This window comes from Pan troglodytes, chromosome 5 (genome assembly GCF_028858775.2).
Source record: "Pan troglodytes isolate AG18354 chromosome 5, NHGRI_mPanTro3-v2.0_pri, whole genome shotgun sequence".
Taxonomy (NCBI): domain Eukaryota; kingdom Metazoa; phylum Chordata; class Mammalia; order Primates; family Hominidae; genus Pan; species Pan troglodytes.
Window position 1 is genome coordinate 72,724,017 of NC_072403.2, and position 18,653 is coordinate 72,742,669.

Genomic DNA, 18,653 nt, shown 5'->3' on the forward strand with positions numbered 1-18,653 from the left:
CAAGTATTTCATAGAGTAAATAGTAAGTTAGTCTTGCTTTTTCTCAGTATTTTGAAACATATGATGGGAAATTAGGTTTATTTTAGTTTTCATCATCAAAGACAGAAATTCCAAGAGTGTTGTTTTAATTTTTTTTTGTATTAAAATGTGTTCCTTCTCTGAGTGAGGTCCTTTTAAATGCAAATGCTTCTGGAGTGGAAACACATAATTACAAATAAGTTTACCTTATTTTCTACACCCCTGCTACAAAAATGTTATGAAATTATATATTATTATGAGTTACTGGGACGGGAAGGTGAATTTCAAACAAAGTAGAAGAGTCCATGGAGCACTAAAATTTGGGATGTGAAAGGTTTTTACCAAGTTTATTTTATTTCAGAATTTATGACTAGGTCTTAATCCAGTATAAATTTGAACTTTAATTCATCCAGATATGATTTTTAAAATCTGTTCCCTTTTAGTTAGCTAAATATAGAGCCAAAACAACCTTCCTCTTTCCCTCACCTTGAGTAAACTTCAGACAGGTTTCTTATTGCCTACAGGCCCCTGCACTCTTTTTTTCTTATAGGATGTACTTTAAAATTTTTGCAGTTGTAAATTATCTGCCTTTTTGAAATGTATGTAAATCTTCTTCCAACCTCTTGCCAGTTTAAGGATGCATGGGATGTCTTTATCAAGGACCTTGGAACCATGTCTCTGAAATGTAAACATCAAAGAAAATAGTACTCTTACTTCCCTGTGTACTCTACAGAAGGCCTACTCACAGAGCAAAATCTTTGCAAACTCAATAATAACTCAATCTGCTTGACACATTTCATTGATCAAACTCTTCTCCAGTGACATCAAGTATAACAGTCTTCCCTCTTAACTGCAGGGATACTTTCCAAGACCCCAGTGTATGCCTGAAACTGTGAATAGTACCAAACCCTGTATTTACTGTATTTTTTTCTATACATACATACCTATGATGAAGTTTAATTTATAAATCAGGCACAAAAAGAGATTAACAACAATTACTAATAAAAATAGAACAATTATAACAGTATACTATAATAAAAGTTATGTGACTATGGTCTCTCTTTTTCAAGATGTCTTACTAAACCACACTAACATATTTTTGAACCGTGGTAACTGAAAGCATGGAAAGTGAAACCAACAATAAGGGAGGACTGCTGTCATTTTTTATTAGTTCAAGTTCGCAATTAAAATCTCTCCTGCTTCCTATTTTTGGAGAATTGAGTTTAGTTTCTCTCCCTTATTTCAATAGTCTTTAATAAAATTTAATTACCTATCTAACTTTGGTGCAATTTTTACCTTGACAGATATTATTTTAAGGATCCAGCTTTCTACCTTTCATGATTAAGAAAAGTCACTTTCACCTCTGAAGTCACTTTATTTATCTATTTAATAACAAGAGTCAAAATGGCAAAATAAAGGGCATATATTAGATCTTACAGAATTTTTTCCCACGGAGTCCTTTGCCAAGTGACCTTATGTACTAATATAATGTGGATATGACAAAATTATTTCTAGAAAACTACACGATATTCCCTGAAATGATAGCTGGCATTATTTAACTAGAGTTGTTTATTTACCTATGCAGAACATTTTCTGTAAGTATGTTATAAATATCCTTCAGGAAGGTTAATTTCTCTACAGATGAAGTGACTTTGGGGTAATAATATTGTGTTATGTATATACATTACAAGTAATGAATTATCAAAAAGGGAATTTCCAGCCGTTTGTTTTACTTCTGTTTCCTTTGGGAAGAAAAGATCTTCCACTGCCCAAAATCATGATTTTATTGCATTCCTTCATCAAGTAAACATTTTAAAATATCTAGCATAAAACTTCTAATTTAATTTGTGTGTATTTTGTAATATTGAGGTTTTTGTGCAATCAAAGTTTAATAATTAATTATATATTTTATGTACATAATATATATACAGTTGACCTGTGAAATACAGGAGTTAGGGTTGCCGACCCCTATTCAGTCCAAAGTTTGTTAACACGTTTGATGTAATGTTTTGATAGAATGTTTAATAGAATTTTTTGTATAAAAATTTTAAAGATTAATGGACTCCTTTAAGCAGATCTTTGATTCTCTGTATACACAAAGTTGAGAAATCTTTCCTCTGCTTTACAAGGCAGATTCAAGTTTCTATATGTCTACCGATATAATTTACTCTCTTGCTAATTTTTCTGAGAGACTTCTTATCTGTAAATTTTATAGAAAACCAAAATTCTAGTAGATGTCTAGACTACCTGAACAGATGAGAAATCATGTTGAAATCCAAAATTATTTTTTAGTCCTAGATATAGTACATAACTGCAGCATAAAATAATTCACCATCTTTTCCATTTAATAAAAGTATCTCAACCAGAGCATTAGATATAATTTAGGTGTTCATATCACATCCCTTAGACAAAATGTTATGTGGTTTTTGAGGTATAGCCAAGAGAAAAACTCATTATTCAACTTTAGTTCTTTCAGATTTTCTTAAATCCCAGTAATAATTATTTTGAAAATAAAAGGGAAAGCACATAGTTATATGAAGTAAGTCTGTCCTATTCCAAATTCCATACTAATATTCCTTGTTAAAATATTGCTCTCTTTCAAGATTTCATTATGTATTATTTTGTAATATAGATATACAATTATTAAAAATACAATGGGTAATTTGAAGTTTTGGTGTTTCATATTTTCTAATTATATATAAGGTGCAGAAATAATACATTAGGCATTTTTCCATAAAGAATATTTTAAAAATTAACAAATTTTGAATAAGGCTTATAAGCTAGAAAATATAGCTTTATAGCCAAGTCAACTTTCTAACTTTGGTAATTTTTCTGAGGTAACAAAAGAGAATATTCTCTTTTTTTAAAGAAAAGCACAGTAAGTTACAATGTTCAATATAGTCTCAAATCTCAGGAAGCTAAACTACCTGTTGATATAGAGATAGAGATAGATAGAAAAATAAAGTACTGTCATAAAATGCTAGAATTTGTTGCTTCTTATACGAGTGTTTATTAAATTTGTAAGCCAGTTATAAAAGTGCTCCTTTAATTGAAAAAAAACTTTACAACTAATATCCTCTGGATGTAGAAAATCATTACATACTCAAACAGAAATGAAAGCCTTTGTGAATTACAAACACATAGACATACAGACACAGAGAAAACTTATAGCTTCAATTGTAATATTTTAGACTTGGGGCAAGTGTAATTAACACTTTATTATCTGTTCATGTCAAAGAACTATTCTACTTCCTAGTAGATTTGACTTTCTTACTTGTTTTGAGCTCTATGTAAAAAGTGAAAAGACAGATTCTCATTTGATTCTAATTCAACAGAGAGTGAATCTCTATGAAACATTCATCTATTTAGATATCAATAAAGGATCAGACCATGAAACCAAATTCCTAATCTTTGTTGCTACACATGGAAAATAACTTGTTGGCTATGAACCAGAACCAAAACCAAAAAGAAAATGTGAAAATATGCAGAGAAATGATTTTAAAGATAGTAAAATTCTATTGTCATTTGAATTTACTTGTAGAAATTAGGAATATATGTATATGTAAATATATAAATATATACCTGCGTTTAAGCACTCCATAAGAAGTGCATTTCTCTTCTGACAGTTTACCTAACCATCAGGTGAATCCACTGGGCATATCTGTGGAAGATTTTTAAAGCTGTTAAAAATATAAATATAATTTTCAATAAAAGCATCATAACTTTATGAAAATATTAAACAAATATGTGTGAAAGATATTATTTAATTTACTTTTAATAAGGAACCCAGTAAAGCTTTACTATCAGTTCAAAGGAGAAAACAAGTAAACCACTGAAGGATAAAAGTATTTCGCAAAACCACAAATAGATTTTCCATGGATCTGTCTATCAATACAATGCTATTTCCATCACATCAGTTAGTATTTAAATAATGTCTGTAAAAATTTGGTTAAAATAAAATGGAATTTTAAAAAATTGTGTAATAAATGTACATATATTCAATACATATATACATACATATATTTACACATACATATATATTTCTGTCACAATTTGAGTATAAACAATTTGACTATTAAAAATGATTTTGACATAAATCAAAACTGATTTTTTTAACCTTCGCTAAAGAAACATATTATTTCAACAAATAAATGAAAGCTTGAAATTCAAACTTTGAAATGATTGTGTCATCCAAAAGACTACCAAAAAGACTAAACAGTAGAAAGAAGAGTTTATTTGTGATATCAGTTTGCTAACTGGGTGTATTAGTCAATTCTCACACTGCTATAAAGAACTACCTGAGACTCGGTGATTTATAAAGAAAAGAGGTTTAATTGTCACACAGTTCCACAGGCTCTACAGGAGGCATGGCTGGGAGGCCTGAGGAAACTTACAATCATGGCAGAAAGTGAAGGGGAAGCAAGCATGGTCTTCACATGGCAGCAGGAGAGAGAGTAAAGGGAGAGGTGTTATATACTTTTACACAACCAGATCTCAGGAGAACTCACTCAGTATCAGGAGAACAGCAAGGGGGAAACTGCCCCCATGATTTAATCATCTCCCATCAGGCCCCACCTCCAACAGTCAGAATCGCAATTCAACATGAGATTTGGCTGAGGAAACAGAGCAAAATAATATAACTGGGAAAACTTCATCTCTGATGTGGACCCAGGGTGCTCTCCTAGAAGTGGTAAAGGGCAAGGTGATTTTTGTGCCTCATAAGGTCTGTGTTCAAAATAGAGTCAGACATATTCAGCAAGTTTGTGGGGAAAGCAATACATATTTATGGGGGACAGGCAAGCACATGTTCAATGAGTAAACATGTATGTAACATACATCCCATGTTCTCTTTGAAGCAGGGTTTTAGCTTTAAAATGAGGTGGAATTTGGCAGTTCACATAAAAAAAGTGAACTATAGGACACAAAGACAGTTTATGTCCTGTCTGTATAAACTGGCTGAAACTGGTTTGAGGCCTACAATTGCTTATCAGAAAAGTGTTTTGTAAGGCGATTCTCTGTCTGATAAGGGTTATGGTGGCCTTGGTTGTAAATCAGAGTTAGAAATGAAATGACAATTTGACTGATAGCTCCTATTAGGGAGTTTAGCAAGGGTGTGGTTTTTCTTGTAGCTCTAGAAATTTAGGGAATTGCTGTGCCAGCCAAGCTTTGAACCCTTGTCCAATAGTTACCTTCTGTTTCCTTAACCCTAGGTTTCATCTTAGTAGACAGAGAGGCATCTATCGTGATCTCTCAGGTCACAATTGTAATATTGTAGTAAGTGATGGGAATTCATAACATTTTTACTTCTTTTGTTGCTATAGATTTGTGCAAATGGATGCAGTTGTTTGAGTGAAGAAGACAGTCAGGAATATCGGTATCTATGTTTTCTCAGATGGGCTGGCAACATGTATCTGGAAAATACAACTGATGATCAAGAAAATGAGTGTCAACATGAAGCTATTTGTAAAGATGAAATTAAAAGACCCAGGTATTTATGTATCATTTGCGCAGATAATATCACATATCAAAAAGTTATAATTAAATTGATAGTCATCGAACTGTTTCATGGTAACAATGTTTTTGTTGATTAAAATGATTGGAATTTCCATAACAAACACTTACATATACATATATAGTGATTATATATTATGTTACATAATACATGTTATGTATAACAATTCTAGCACAATAAAAGGAGGGAAGAAGGAATATATCTGTATAGAAATAACTTTTCTATGTCATTGTAGAATTAAGTTAGCATAAATCTGTGGTAAATTCTGCTAAGTTAAGATGTGTACGATTAGCTCCAAAGCAACTACAAAAAACAACAACAAAACAAACAAAAACTCATATGCTTTAGTAAAATTAGCATTAACAAAATTAAAATGTTGCCCTCAGGGTCTGGCACAGTGACTTAAGCCTGTAATCTCAGTGTTTTGGGAGGCCAGGGCAAGAGAATAGCTTGAGGCCAGGAGTTTGAGACCCGCCTGGGCAACATAGTGATAATTTGTCTCTACAAAAAATTTAAAAAATCAGCCAGGTGTGGTTGTGCACACCTGTACTCCTAGCCCTAGCTACTTGGGAGGCTGAGGAAGAAGTATCACTTGAGCCCAGGAGTTAGAAGTTTCAATGAGCTATGATTGTGCCACTGCACTCCAGCCTGGGCAACAGAGTGAGACCCTATCACGAGAGAATAAATACAATAAAATAAAATATTGCCCTAGAGATTTACTTAGTATAAAAGAAACTAGTATTAGAATAATTACAATGAAAAAAAATACAGGTACAAAAGAGATATAAGACATGTGGAAAACAAAAAGTAAAATGGCAGGCATAAATTCAAATATATCAAAAATATTTAAATAAAGTGATTTCAGAAATTCAGTCAAAATTTAGAGATGTTTAGACTGGCTGTTTTCTGATTTAGTCAACTATATATGATCTATAGAAGATACACTTTATGTATACGTGTGTGTGTATATATATATATGGTTTACGGAAGACACTTTAGATTCAAAGATACAAATAAGCTGAAAGTAAAGCAATAAAAAAAAATATCATTCAAACTGCATCAAGAAGAAAACTGGAGTGCCTATACTAACATCAGGGAAAAAATAGATATTAAGAGAAAAAATGAAACACTTAGTAGAGAAAAAGAAAGATATTTTATAATTATAAAAGAGTCAAACTATCAGAAAAGGTAGTGATTACAAACATATATGTGTGTGTATATATATATGTATATACACAACTAACAACAGAGCCTCAAAATAATGAAGCTAAAAAATAATTTAAGGGAGAAACAGCCAATTCAACAATAACAATTAGAGGCTCTAATATTCTACTTTCAATAGCAGATATAACACTTGGCTATAAATCAACTAAGATATAGGAGATTCAAACAACACTATAAATCATCTAGAAATAGTAGATAGCTATAAAACACATTACCCAACAACAGCAGAATAACCTTCTTAAATGTACATGGCACACTCTCCAGGATAGATCATATCCTACGCTATGCTATAAAGCAAGCTGTAATATATTTCAAAAAATTGAAATAATAAAAAGGACATTATCTGACCAAAACTGAATGAGATTAAACATCAAAATCAATAAGTAACTTGATAAATTTACAATTACATGGAAGTTAAATAACACAATCTTTATTAAACAATGAATCAAAGTGAAATTGCAAGAGAAATTAGAAAAGACTTTGAGATTATTGAAAATGGATACCAAAACTCATGGGATGTGGGTGATGCAGTGCTGCGAATAAAATTTATAGCTGTAAATACCTCAATAGCCTAAACTTCCACAACACAATGGATAAGAGAGGAAACTAAACCTAAATAAAATAAGTAGAAAGAAGGAAATCATAAAATGTAGAGTAAAATTAATAAAATAAAATATAGATAAACAATAAAGAATATCAAAAAACAAAATTTCATTTGTTTTAAACATTAACAAATATACTAAAATCAGGAATAAGATATAAAATATTACTGAAATTACAGAAAGAAAAATAATTATAAAGAAATGCTATGAACAACTGTAAATTAAAAAAATTAGTTAACTTTGATAAAATAGAAAAATACCAACTACTGAAATTGATTCAAGAAGAAATAGGAAATCTAACCTATAACAAGTAAAAAATTGAATCAGTAATTAAACAAACTAACAAAAATTAACACTATGAAATGCTCATGCCTAGATGACTTCACTGAGACATTGTAACAAATATTTAAAGCAAAATTAAGAGTAGTTATTCACCACCTCCTCCAAAAATAGAAGAGAAGAGAACATTTCCCAACTCATTTTATGAGGCCAATATTACAACAATAGCACAACCAGACAAATCACAAGAAAACTATAGGCAAATCTATGTTTTCAATCCATCTATATAGCACTATAAACCCTCTGTATACCACTAAGCTCAATGAAAATGAGAAAATTGTATATACTCTGAATAAATGGAAATATAATGCATAGACTTAAATATTAGGCCTTAAGTTAGCTAACATATTAATTCTTCCCAAATTAATTCACACAAGAATCCTCAACACGGTGATACCACACCAAATTCAGCAACATATAGAAAGGTTTATACAGCATGACCAGGTGAGATTTATCGTAAGAATATAAGTTTGATTTAGTGGCTTAAAATCAATTAATGTAATTTAATGTATCAATAGAATAAATAAAGAAGAAAATGCATGATAATGTAGATGGAGAAAAAAATTGTATTACAGAATCTCACAACACTTTATGAAACAAACACTCAACAAATAAAGAATAAAAGGGAACTTCCACAATCTGATAAGAGAAGTTAAAAAAAAATAAGAAGAATGAAGAAACATAACTAACATTATACTTTACGGTGAAAGGCTGAAAGACTGGAATTTTAAATCAAAACAATGAGATAACACTTTACACCCAGCAATTCTACTTCTAGTATATACTCAAAAAATTGAAAATATATGTTCTTACAAAAATTTATATGTGAATGTTTACAGTTTTGTTCGAAAGAGTCAAAAAGTTGAAACAACCCAAATGACCATCAACTGATGAATGGATATATAAAATTTGTTATATCCATACAATGAAATGTTATTCAGCAATAGACAAAGATGAATTACTGATATGTGCTTCAATACGAATAAACATTGAAAACATTTTGATAAGGAAAAGTAGTAAGCCACAAAAGACACATAGAATAGTGCTCAACAAATACTTGTTTAATGAAACAATGATTTTCAGAAGCTTTTTTATTTATTAAGAAAATTATCCTTCGTTTTGTGATGTTATTTCCTTTTTTCTGATTTTGTGATTCTCTTTTGTTTGCCATTATTTTTTGATATCCAGAGAACCTTGGATAAATTACAAAATTTTTGTAATTTATCAACACTTTAATGAGTTCTTGATATTGTCTCATAATTAATACTAACAATGGAGCCCAACAAATGTTGCAGATACCAGTATTTTATATAAAATTAAGTTTCTCTATATCAGTTGCAATATCTAGAAATTATATGTGTGATACCACCTGTTATAATGTCAAAAGATATGCAAAATCTTTAGAATTAAAAAAAAAGATGCTCTAATTCTCCATTAAAAAGACACTCTATATACCACTAAGCTCAATGAAAAAGAGAAAATTATATATACACTGAATAAATGGAAATATAATGCATGGAATTAAATATTAGGCCTTAAATTAGCTAAAATATTAATTCTTCCCAAATTAATTCACACATTTAATGCAATAGTAAAAATATTGCAAGTTATTTTAGAAACTAATGATCATGTTATATATATTTATGAATAATATTTTCTAAATTATGAAGTCATCTTTGAAAAGGAAGACTAATGGGGTGGGATCTCATGAACCATATGACATGACAGACTACATAACACATATGGGTGCCTTTAAAGGAAAAAAAATAATAATGGGTCAACAGAGAGCTCTGACAACAACCCGAGTATATACGGGAATTCAATATATGAGAAATTTGGCTATAATTTCATTTGAACATACAGGGTTCTTTAGTAAATGGTATTGAGGAAATGGCTCATAATGAGACCTTAAATGAAACTGGATTACAACCTTATACCTTATATAGAAGTAGACTCTAAATGTGTATAGGGATCTAAAAGTTTAAGGTAAAATGACGATATAAATGAAAGAAATGTAGAAAAATATCTTTGTGATTTCGGGATGGAGAAATTTTTCAATTAAACTCAATTTATAAGGCAAAATAATGATAGTATTATAACGATAGACACTAATAATGTTGATGATGTTAACAGACACAAAGTTAATGAATAACGTATAAACATTTTCTTTTAAAGTGTATTTTAAATGGGTGCAGATTAAAATTCATCATATAAATGATGTATTTCAAACAGGTCTGCATATTACCACATTTTTTTGCCCTGAAATCTTCAAAAAATTTTTCTGGGAGTTTATAAAATGTTGAATGAGCCAAAGACTAAATCATACCAGCCATATTGTTACTTAAGACCAGGAAAGATTTGCTAAGTCTGGGATGTTAATTTCTTAATACCATGCCCAGACTGTGAAGTGTTCATGACTCCCACCTGTTTTTGAAGCCTCAAATTTATGTCTAAGTCACCAATCCCTACTTGCTACCAGAAATATCATAACAGAATGAAATATATTCATTCATACATTTATTATTTATTGAATCTCCTCTAACTGGAAGATATTTTTCAAAATGTTATGACAATGAGACATGATACCTGTCCCCAGGTAATGTACTATACATAGGTAAGATTGTATACTCTTCAGAACACATCTCATGGTTCTTCTGTTTCATTTAGAAAGTGAACACATTTTTAAAGTACTAAAGTAATTATTTTTTTCACTTTCTGAACATACAAGTTGCTTGATTATAGCAGTGTGTCTTCTGGCTTTCTTTCTGGAAGTTTTAAATTTAACCTGTTTCCTTTACAGGCTATTTTAGGAGATTCACATTTTCTGTGTAATGTTAAATATATCCAAAACATAATTTTCAGTTATAAGTAAGAGTTCTGTTTCAAAGTGTAGAATCTAAAAGTCCATAAGAAAATCAGGTGAAGTTTCAAAAACGATTTCTGTAGAGTCAGGAGGCTTGTAAAAATAGAGCTTTATGTGAATTTGGCACAAAAGTATAGTATAATTTGACCAGGATTTTCTTAAATTATTTCTGATCCCAAAAGTCTAATAATTATTTATTCTAAGACTATTGTAATTTCTGCCGTGATGTCTGTGATTTTATTAACAAGTTGAATAGTTGGTTTTAGGTTTATTTATTTATTTTGGCTATACTATGCAAACTTTTCTGCCTTCAGGTAAAAGTTTTATGTGGGTATATTTTTACCTTTAAAGCAAAAAAGATATTGAACTGCATATGAAAGTGTCATATTGAATGTATTTTTGGGTTGGGGCCAGTCTTGAAACCACTAGATCAAGTGTCTAAATCTTTTTGTCTAAGGCACTTACATACACTGATATATTTTCTCTCTTTATTATGCTCTAGAAAACCAAATAATCTTGGTTCTTAAATCCTTATAGTAAAATGATATAGAAATCATTCATTTAAGCAATTCTAGAGTACATATCATTGTATTACCCATACACATACCAAAATTATTATAACAAACTTCATTAAATGAAGCATTTTTGAATAATAAAGTTTCAAGTTTCATATGGGTTGAAATTTAACTCATCTATACACAATTATCTCTCACATATTTTTCCCAAATACATAAGTTATATATTTAAAATTAAAGTTTGACCGTATTATAGCTTCAGGTTTTATGACTTTTCATACTTCAATTTCATATCTCAAAGAATAAAATGATTTGCGCATGTTATATAGTTTTATACTACCTAAGCCAGATTTTTATTTAAATTTATATTTAAATCATTTTTATAGGTATAACCTTTTAGCATTGCTTTTCAAATTATTTTCTAAGACTTGGAGTTTCATGCAGCCTTTTATGCAGAATCTTTAAAAGGTGACCTTTGTCTTAAGCATAGCTTGTTCAAGTTTAAAATGCATTTGTTGACCATATTAATGCAACAGTAATTGAGCATCCACAGTTTATAAGGTATTTGGGTCATAACTTTAGGATTCAGGATAATGTGTAAAGGAATACATTTTAGTTTTTCTATTCCTAGAATTTTTTTCATTAAAAACATAAATGATAAAAAACTAATAATTATAATATTTTCACATTAGATCATATTTTTAACTTATATAATTTTACCTAGTAGACTTCTGCTTTTTACTTTTTATCATATTATTCACTTGTTTCCCATTTATATTTTAAAATGTATATATTTAATACAGTTAGCAATACATTCATAAATTATTTTAGTCCAATTTGATTTCTCAAAGAAAATTTCTTTAGATTTACATATTTTCAAGATATCAATAACATTTATAGGTTACTATAATTTTCATCAAAATTGATATTTTAGCAAAATTGATGTACTCACTGAAAAGCTTTCAATCTGATAGCCATTTCTCTTAGTACTCAATATCAATGTACACATATATATTACAATTTATTTGAATTTATTAATTATGATGACAAAATGCTAGACGTACTAGTACATGGTTGGGTGAAAAGTGATGAGTGCTTTTGTAAATTGGAGAAATTTATTTCAGCTCAGTGATTTTCAGGGAGAGTATTTTGTCTTCTAGAGGCATCTTGGGAATTTCTAGAGTCATTGTCAATATTCAGAATAATTGACTGGAACAGTTTAATTTTAGGATATGGGTAGTGAATGATGAATGTTATAAATCTTTCAATGCACAGAACAGTTCAGGCAAAGCAAACGTTTTTCACAGATTGCACAATTTCTAAAAGTCACAGCATATGTTAATGTGTGTATAAAACCTATACATGAATATCTAAGCCTAGATCTGAATTTCATGTCACATATTGGCACAAAATATTTTTACACAATTTTAATAATCATTGACTATATCAGGAATAAATTTTTTATGTTAAGTCAATAAATATTATTTTTCATTCAGAAATTTCTTAGAATTTTTTAACTATATTGAAAAAAATACATCATCCTACTTGAGTGTCTAATAGGAAATGACTATTATCAGTCTTTATTTATGGCTACCAAACCCATGGTAATTCTGTGTATGAGTGCAAAGAGCTAACCACTTCAATGTATCTTCTAGTTCAGTCATTCCTTAGTATCTTTTGTATAGAAATAGTGGTCTTGTAAATTAGTGGTCTCTTATACTTTTTATATTAGAGTTAGGGAATTATCTTGGTTAATTTTTAATATTAGGTGTGTAGGTAGGATACATTATGAATTCCATTGTATGAAGTAAAGTGTGTGCTACAAAAACCAAAAATGCACTATTAACAGAAAATATTGGTCTCATTGATTTTAGTGTATCCATTTCAGGAAGTACAAAGCTAAGTAGATCATACACCTTTAAAAGTATAATGGAGGATCAAAAGCAGACAAATATTTCAAAATTATAAGAAATAAATAACATCACAAACCACAAAATAAATAAATAAAACACAATTCACATTTCAAAATAGAAAACAAAAATATTATAAACACATAAAAGACATATTGGTTATTAACATCTATTAAATTACCTCAAAAATCAAAGTAAGAGCAATTCTAGGTTAAGAGGTTCATTATAACACTTTGACTTAGAAGGATCAAAAATACACAACAGAAAAACTTACTGGAGAGATCTTAATGAGAACAAGGCTGGAACTACAGACTTGATATATCAAGGTGGAATTTAGGATAGAAAGTGTTAAACCAGATAAAAAGTAGTTTTTATTTAGCTTTATGTTGACGTAATAAAGCATTTTGCATTACAATCAATAATGCCTGCTATTAATTTAGGCTCCTGAAAGTATTTAAGTATATAAACAAGTCAAAAAATGAGGAAGTATAAATTGGATAGGAAGAAACACAATTATTGTGGTTTATAGATATGATTATGAATATAGTAAAACAAAAGAATTGATTTAAAAAACTTATTAGAAATAAAATAATTTTATTTTGTGGTCTACTGACAAATCTTTGTAAGAAATGTATAGATTTCCAATAAGAGATAAATGTCGTTTAGAAAATAAAATGAAGACTAATATTTTATTTACAATAGTAACCCAAAAGATAAAACACCAAGGAATAAACTGTTATAAATGCATAACAAAAGAAAATCTTAAAATTATAATGAATGATTTATGAAAGATTATTAAATGCTTTCAATTGCATAGCATGTTCTTGGGTAGAAAGGCTCAATGTTTTAGATATGGTAACTCTAAATTCATATATAAATTCTATATGGTCTCATATAAAACAAAAATAAATTTTTTGTTTTACTGTGTATATAAAAAGGATAAAAGTTGAAAGAAAGAAAAACTATAGGAGTATGAGAAAAGATATTAAAACAAGGTATTAAAATATGTTCTGGGGTGTTAAATCAAACATTCTACTGAGGGGGACACTGACTCATATATATGAGTCATATGCATATGTATATCTTATATATAAACATATGTACTTATCTATATGAATTTATTTTAATATACATAGCATTTCTAATCAATGGTAGAAAAAAATTACACCATTTAAAAATTTATCAGATAATTAATTTATGAAATAAATCTATCGCTTTCTAAAAGACAATGAGAGTGAATATTTGTATATCTTAAAATGGGGAGGCTTTTCTAAATGTGACACAAGATTGAGAAGCAATTAAAGGAAAAACAGATACAGGTGTTATATAAAAATGTATAATTTATAAAGGTATAAACTCCAAAAACATTCAAGCATCTGGAAAAAAATATTTACAGTACATTAGACAAAATGATATTTTATAGGTACTCCTGTTAAATATAGCCAATGTAGTACATGGGTTTCTATTTTTTCCAAAACCCATTAAAATTATGATCAAAGGGAACAAAGAGCATGGGAGAGGAAGCTATAGAATAAATAAGTAGATTACTCAACAACAAGAACACTGCTCTTTCATTAGCTTAATACTTTGACTATTTTGAGTTCAAGACAGTTTAAAATTAATAGGAGGCCTCTTACAGTTTAGCCAGTCTATTACAGGCAAAACCAAGTGAAAGATTGAAATAAGAATTCCTGTAACTCTAGCCCAAAGCTCATTTTTAACCTAAAAAATGATCTCGACACTAATTAGAGGCTGGAACTATTTCTAGGAGTCAGAGTGTCCCTACCCTGGGTAAAGCACCATTAACATTTCAACAGGCCACCCAAATCAGAAAACTAGGAAGTATTTTAGACCCCTTCTCCTCCTCACAGTCCCCTGTCCCTGACACGTCCAATCACTAAGCCATCTGATTCTACCTTTTGAATCTGAGTGACTTTAGAACAAGTGTCCTGGAGTCAAAGAGACTCCAGGTTCAAATCTGAACCTCCAAGAGAAGTTCAAATCCTCCTGCCATCACTTATGAATTATGAGACGTTAAGCAAGCCATTCTCCCTCCTATGCCTCATTTCTCTCAACTCCATTGCAGAGTTACTATACCTACCTTAAGGGAGATTAAATAATGATGAAATGAGACAGTGTATGTATCAAATGCAGCGTTTGTTGTATATGTGCTTAAAAATTTATTTAAAATATTATTATTGATTTGCTGTCTCTATCCTCACCAGTACAACCTAAATCCAGGACAAAAAAATATCACAGCTAGATGAAGAAGGATGAGGAGGATGAAGAAGGGAGAGGAGGAGGGGAGAAGAGGGAGAAAGGAGAATTATGAGGAAGAGTAAGGGAGGAGGAGGAGGAGAAGTTTATGATGGTGGCGACAGCTGCCTCCATTGCCTCTAAATGTGAATTCCCCTTGCTGCCACCTTGTTACCAGGGCCAGCTGCCTGGGGGTGTACCTGTGCCAATGGTGCTGCCACTAACTGAAGTTATAGGGGCATGTCTGCCGAAAGCTCTTCCACCACCTGCTAATGCAGACTGACAATCCACTGTGCTAAAATATCTTTTACTTCTGATCTCTTAAAGGCCATGCTTTGTCACTTTAATCCCAGAGATACAGTATCTAGCTCTTTCAAAAATCTCTCTGACACTTTGTGAGGAAACAGTTCCTTTGGCTTTTTAGAGAACCTGACTCTCATGACCAAAGGAAGGATCATTAATTTCATTTTAAAAATGATAAAAACAACCTTAGAAAGGTTTTTAAAATGTTTTTCCAAGTCACACAGCAGAGCCAGGGTCCTCTGATCCAAAGTCCAGGTTACTTATGTACAATCAAATGGTCTCGTGTCCTCTTTCTTGTGAATTCACTGTTATAGGTACCATTTTCTCTATGCTTTCTCTTCTTTCCTGACAGTGGAGAAGAGCAAATGCTAGAGTGACCTTCCGAGGAAGGACTCTGGCTTTGACTCATTCCAATCTTCCTAATCTCAGCAAGGCAAGCGAAGAGGGTTGCAAGGAAGGTTTACAATATCACCGGTGTTTCGCTGTATGTTCCTTCCTTCAAGTGGCTCTGGTATTCAGAATGCCTAGAGGAAATAGCCTGGACTTAGGGTGAAGATGTGAACGGGAAATCTGGCTCCTTCCTTTCTGTCATTCATTAACAAATTTTCCTTAGTGGGCCCAGGCTCTGTTTTGGGCCTGGAAATAGAACAAATAAAACAAAGTCCCCACTCTCATACAGTAACATTCTTGCAGGAGAAGACAGAAAATAAACAAATGAAGAAATAAACAAATAAAAGCCAGGTGGTAACAAATACCATGGGAAAAACAATGAATCGGGGTAATTGATAAAGAAAGTTGGGAAAGGGGCTATTTTATATAGCGTAGCCAGGCAAGGGTTTGAAGGAGCAGTGACATTTAATCAGAGATGGGAATAAAGTGATAGATTTCTGGCAAAGGAGACAGAGCAGGTGTAAAGGCCCTGAGGTAGGAACATGTCAAGCTGTGTGGAGAATGGCAGCACTGAGTTCAGGAAGCAAGAGGGAGAGGTGAGACCAGAGTGACTGGGAAAGTGAGGGAGTGGGGAATAGATTATATAGAACCTTAGAAGCCCTACTAATGCTCTGGATTTTACCCTGAGGGATATGCCAGTGAAAGGTTTAAGCAGAGGAATGACATGATCTGCTTTATGTTTTTGAAAGGCTCACTTTGGTCACTATACAGGGGCCAAGGTAGAGGTAGCAGTTAAATAGATTTTGCAATAGGTCAAAAAAGATCATGGTGGCTCAGACAGAGATGGAGGTGACGGTGACAAAGGTGTCAATGGCAGGTGATTTTTCAAAGGCAGAATCATTTAGCAGTTGGGCTACTTTGACTGAGATATTTTGCCTCTCCTGGCTCAGGTCCCTCATCAGTAACATGAAGGTAACAATACCAATCTCATAAAATCACGGTATGGATTAAATGAGATAATTTATATGAAGGCTATACCTGTTGTTTTCCTTTGTATTAAAGACAAAGTCTGCAACCTTATGCAAAACTTTATTACATATATGCTCAAAGACTGAGATGTAAGAACACCTTGTCTTCAGAGTAGCAGAAACAATTTTGTGTATAGCAAGATTATTTACACTCATCTATCTCATCCTCTTAAATAAGAAAACTGATTACTATAAATATGTGCCAGCTTTTATGGTTCATTTTAGAATCTTAGTGCGTCAAAAAGTAGAAAATAGTTAGACAAGTGAGGGATAAGTGACTCATGAGAGTCTTATTTATAAAATAAAAGCTGGGAATATCTGTGAAAACATCTTAATAATGATTATGACTGGTGGATGATATTGCAGAGTTTTAAAAAATCCCTTTGTGCTTTTCTACATTTTCCACATCAATACAATAAAAAATGTATTTTAAGAGTATTTATTCCTATATCCATTTAGCAAAGAGAGTTAGAATCTCTGAAAGAAAACATGAGACAAGTAAAGAAAATAAGTATGTTAAAATTATAAGGGAAAAAGGGCAAAAATTAATATTTTGTGGGTATTATCTGCACAAAAGACACATCAAGTAGTTATTTAATTTTTGCAAATTAAATAGCAGGATGTGCTTTTTTCCCTAAATCAAGAGCCACTGAGGTATGGATGGAACACATTGGAACCAGTGAGCCTGAGATGGAGTCTGGCCTGGACTTTTTTCTTTCTTTTATTTATTTATTTTTTTTTGAGACGGATTCTTGCTCTCTCACCTGGGCTGGAGTGCAGTGGCACAATCTTGGCTCACTTGCAACCTCTGCCTCCTGGATTCAAGTGATTCTCCTGCCTCAGCCTCCTGAGTAGCTGGGACTACAGGCGCGCACCCCCAGGCCCAGCTAAGTTTTGTATTTTTAGTAGAGACGGGATTTCACCATGTTGGCCAGGATGGTCTCGATCTCTTGACTTTGTGATCCACCCACCTTGGTCTCCCAAAGTGCTGGGATTACAGGCATAAGCCACTGCGCCCGTCCTGGCCTGGACTTCTTACACCCTGCTGGTCGCATGGATATATTCCTGCTGCATAACCAGCCCCAGTGGCTGAGCCTCTGCGGTCTGACTGAGATCAGGTGCAAAGCAGCAATCTCACTGTTATTAATAAGCAATGCTGACAAGCTCATACTAACCTTCCCAAAACTCCTGAGACCTGTGGTTACAAAATGACGCTATTAATCGGTACATTTCATGCCTCGGCTTAAAACCCCAGAGTCCTACTTCTTTCTCTTGAAGGTGAACCGTGCTTTCCGCATTTCATCTGGTTCCTCTCTCTGTGGATACGTCTGGATAATTAGATCCTGCATATGCAAGAATAAAATGAAGAAAAAGGTGACCTGCCTAGTCCAGTTTCAGGGTAAATTATCTGCTAGGTAAGCATAGAATCCCTTCTTGGCATAAGTGTAGCACATTAATTGGGCTAAGCATCTCCATCTCTTTTCTCTGCCTTGCCAAATATCTCATTCAGTTATCATATCTTGGTACGAGAAAGCTGTGAGGGAGTGGAGAAAAGAAAAGCATCCTGCCACACAAATAAGGAAAATGAGATTCAGAAGGTTTAAGTGACTTGCCTATTCTCTGACCCTAAAGAAATCTAACTTACTAAAGCCTTTTCTCCTTCACTAACTTTCCATCTCTAATCTAAACCAAA

The 18,653-nt window shown here is 31.8% G+C and overlaps 1 protein-coding gene across 5 annotated transcripts in view; it reads left to right on the plus strand.

Moving 5' to 3' along the window:
- The window catches only part of LOC112208034 (protein eyes shut homolog), a 327,262-nt gene extending 308,916 nt beyond the window's left edge, over window positions 1-18,346 (plus strand). For 3 of the 5 annotated variants that reach the window (XM_054685937.2, XM_054685936.2, XM_054685935.2), the window contains one exon: window positions 5,340-5,729. In XM_054685937.2, coding sequence (XP_054541912.1) covers window positions 5,340-5,609 — 270 coding nt within the window. In that variant the 3' untranslated portion in view covers window positions 5,610-5,729. Of the gene's footprint in view, window positions 1-5,339; window positions 5,730-8,072; window positions 8,753-18,238 lie in introns of those variants that run through there. The other 2 variants (XM_054685938.2, XM_054685939.2) reach the window with 2 other exon arrangements.
- Window positions 18,347-18,653: the final 307 nt, after the last annotated feature.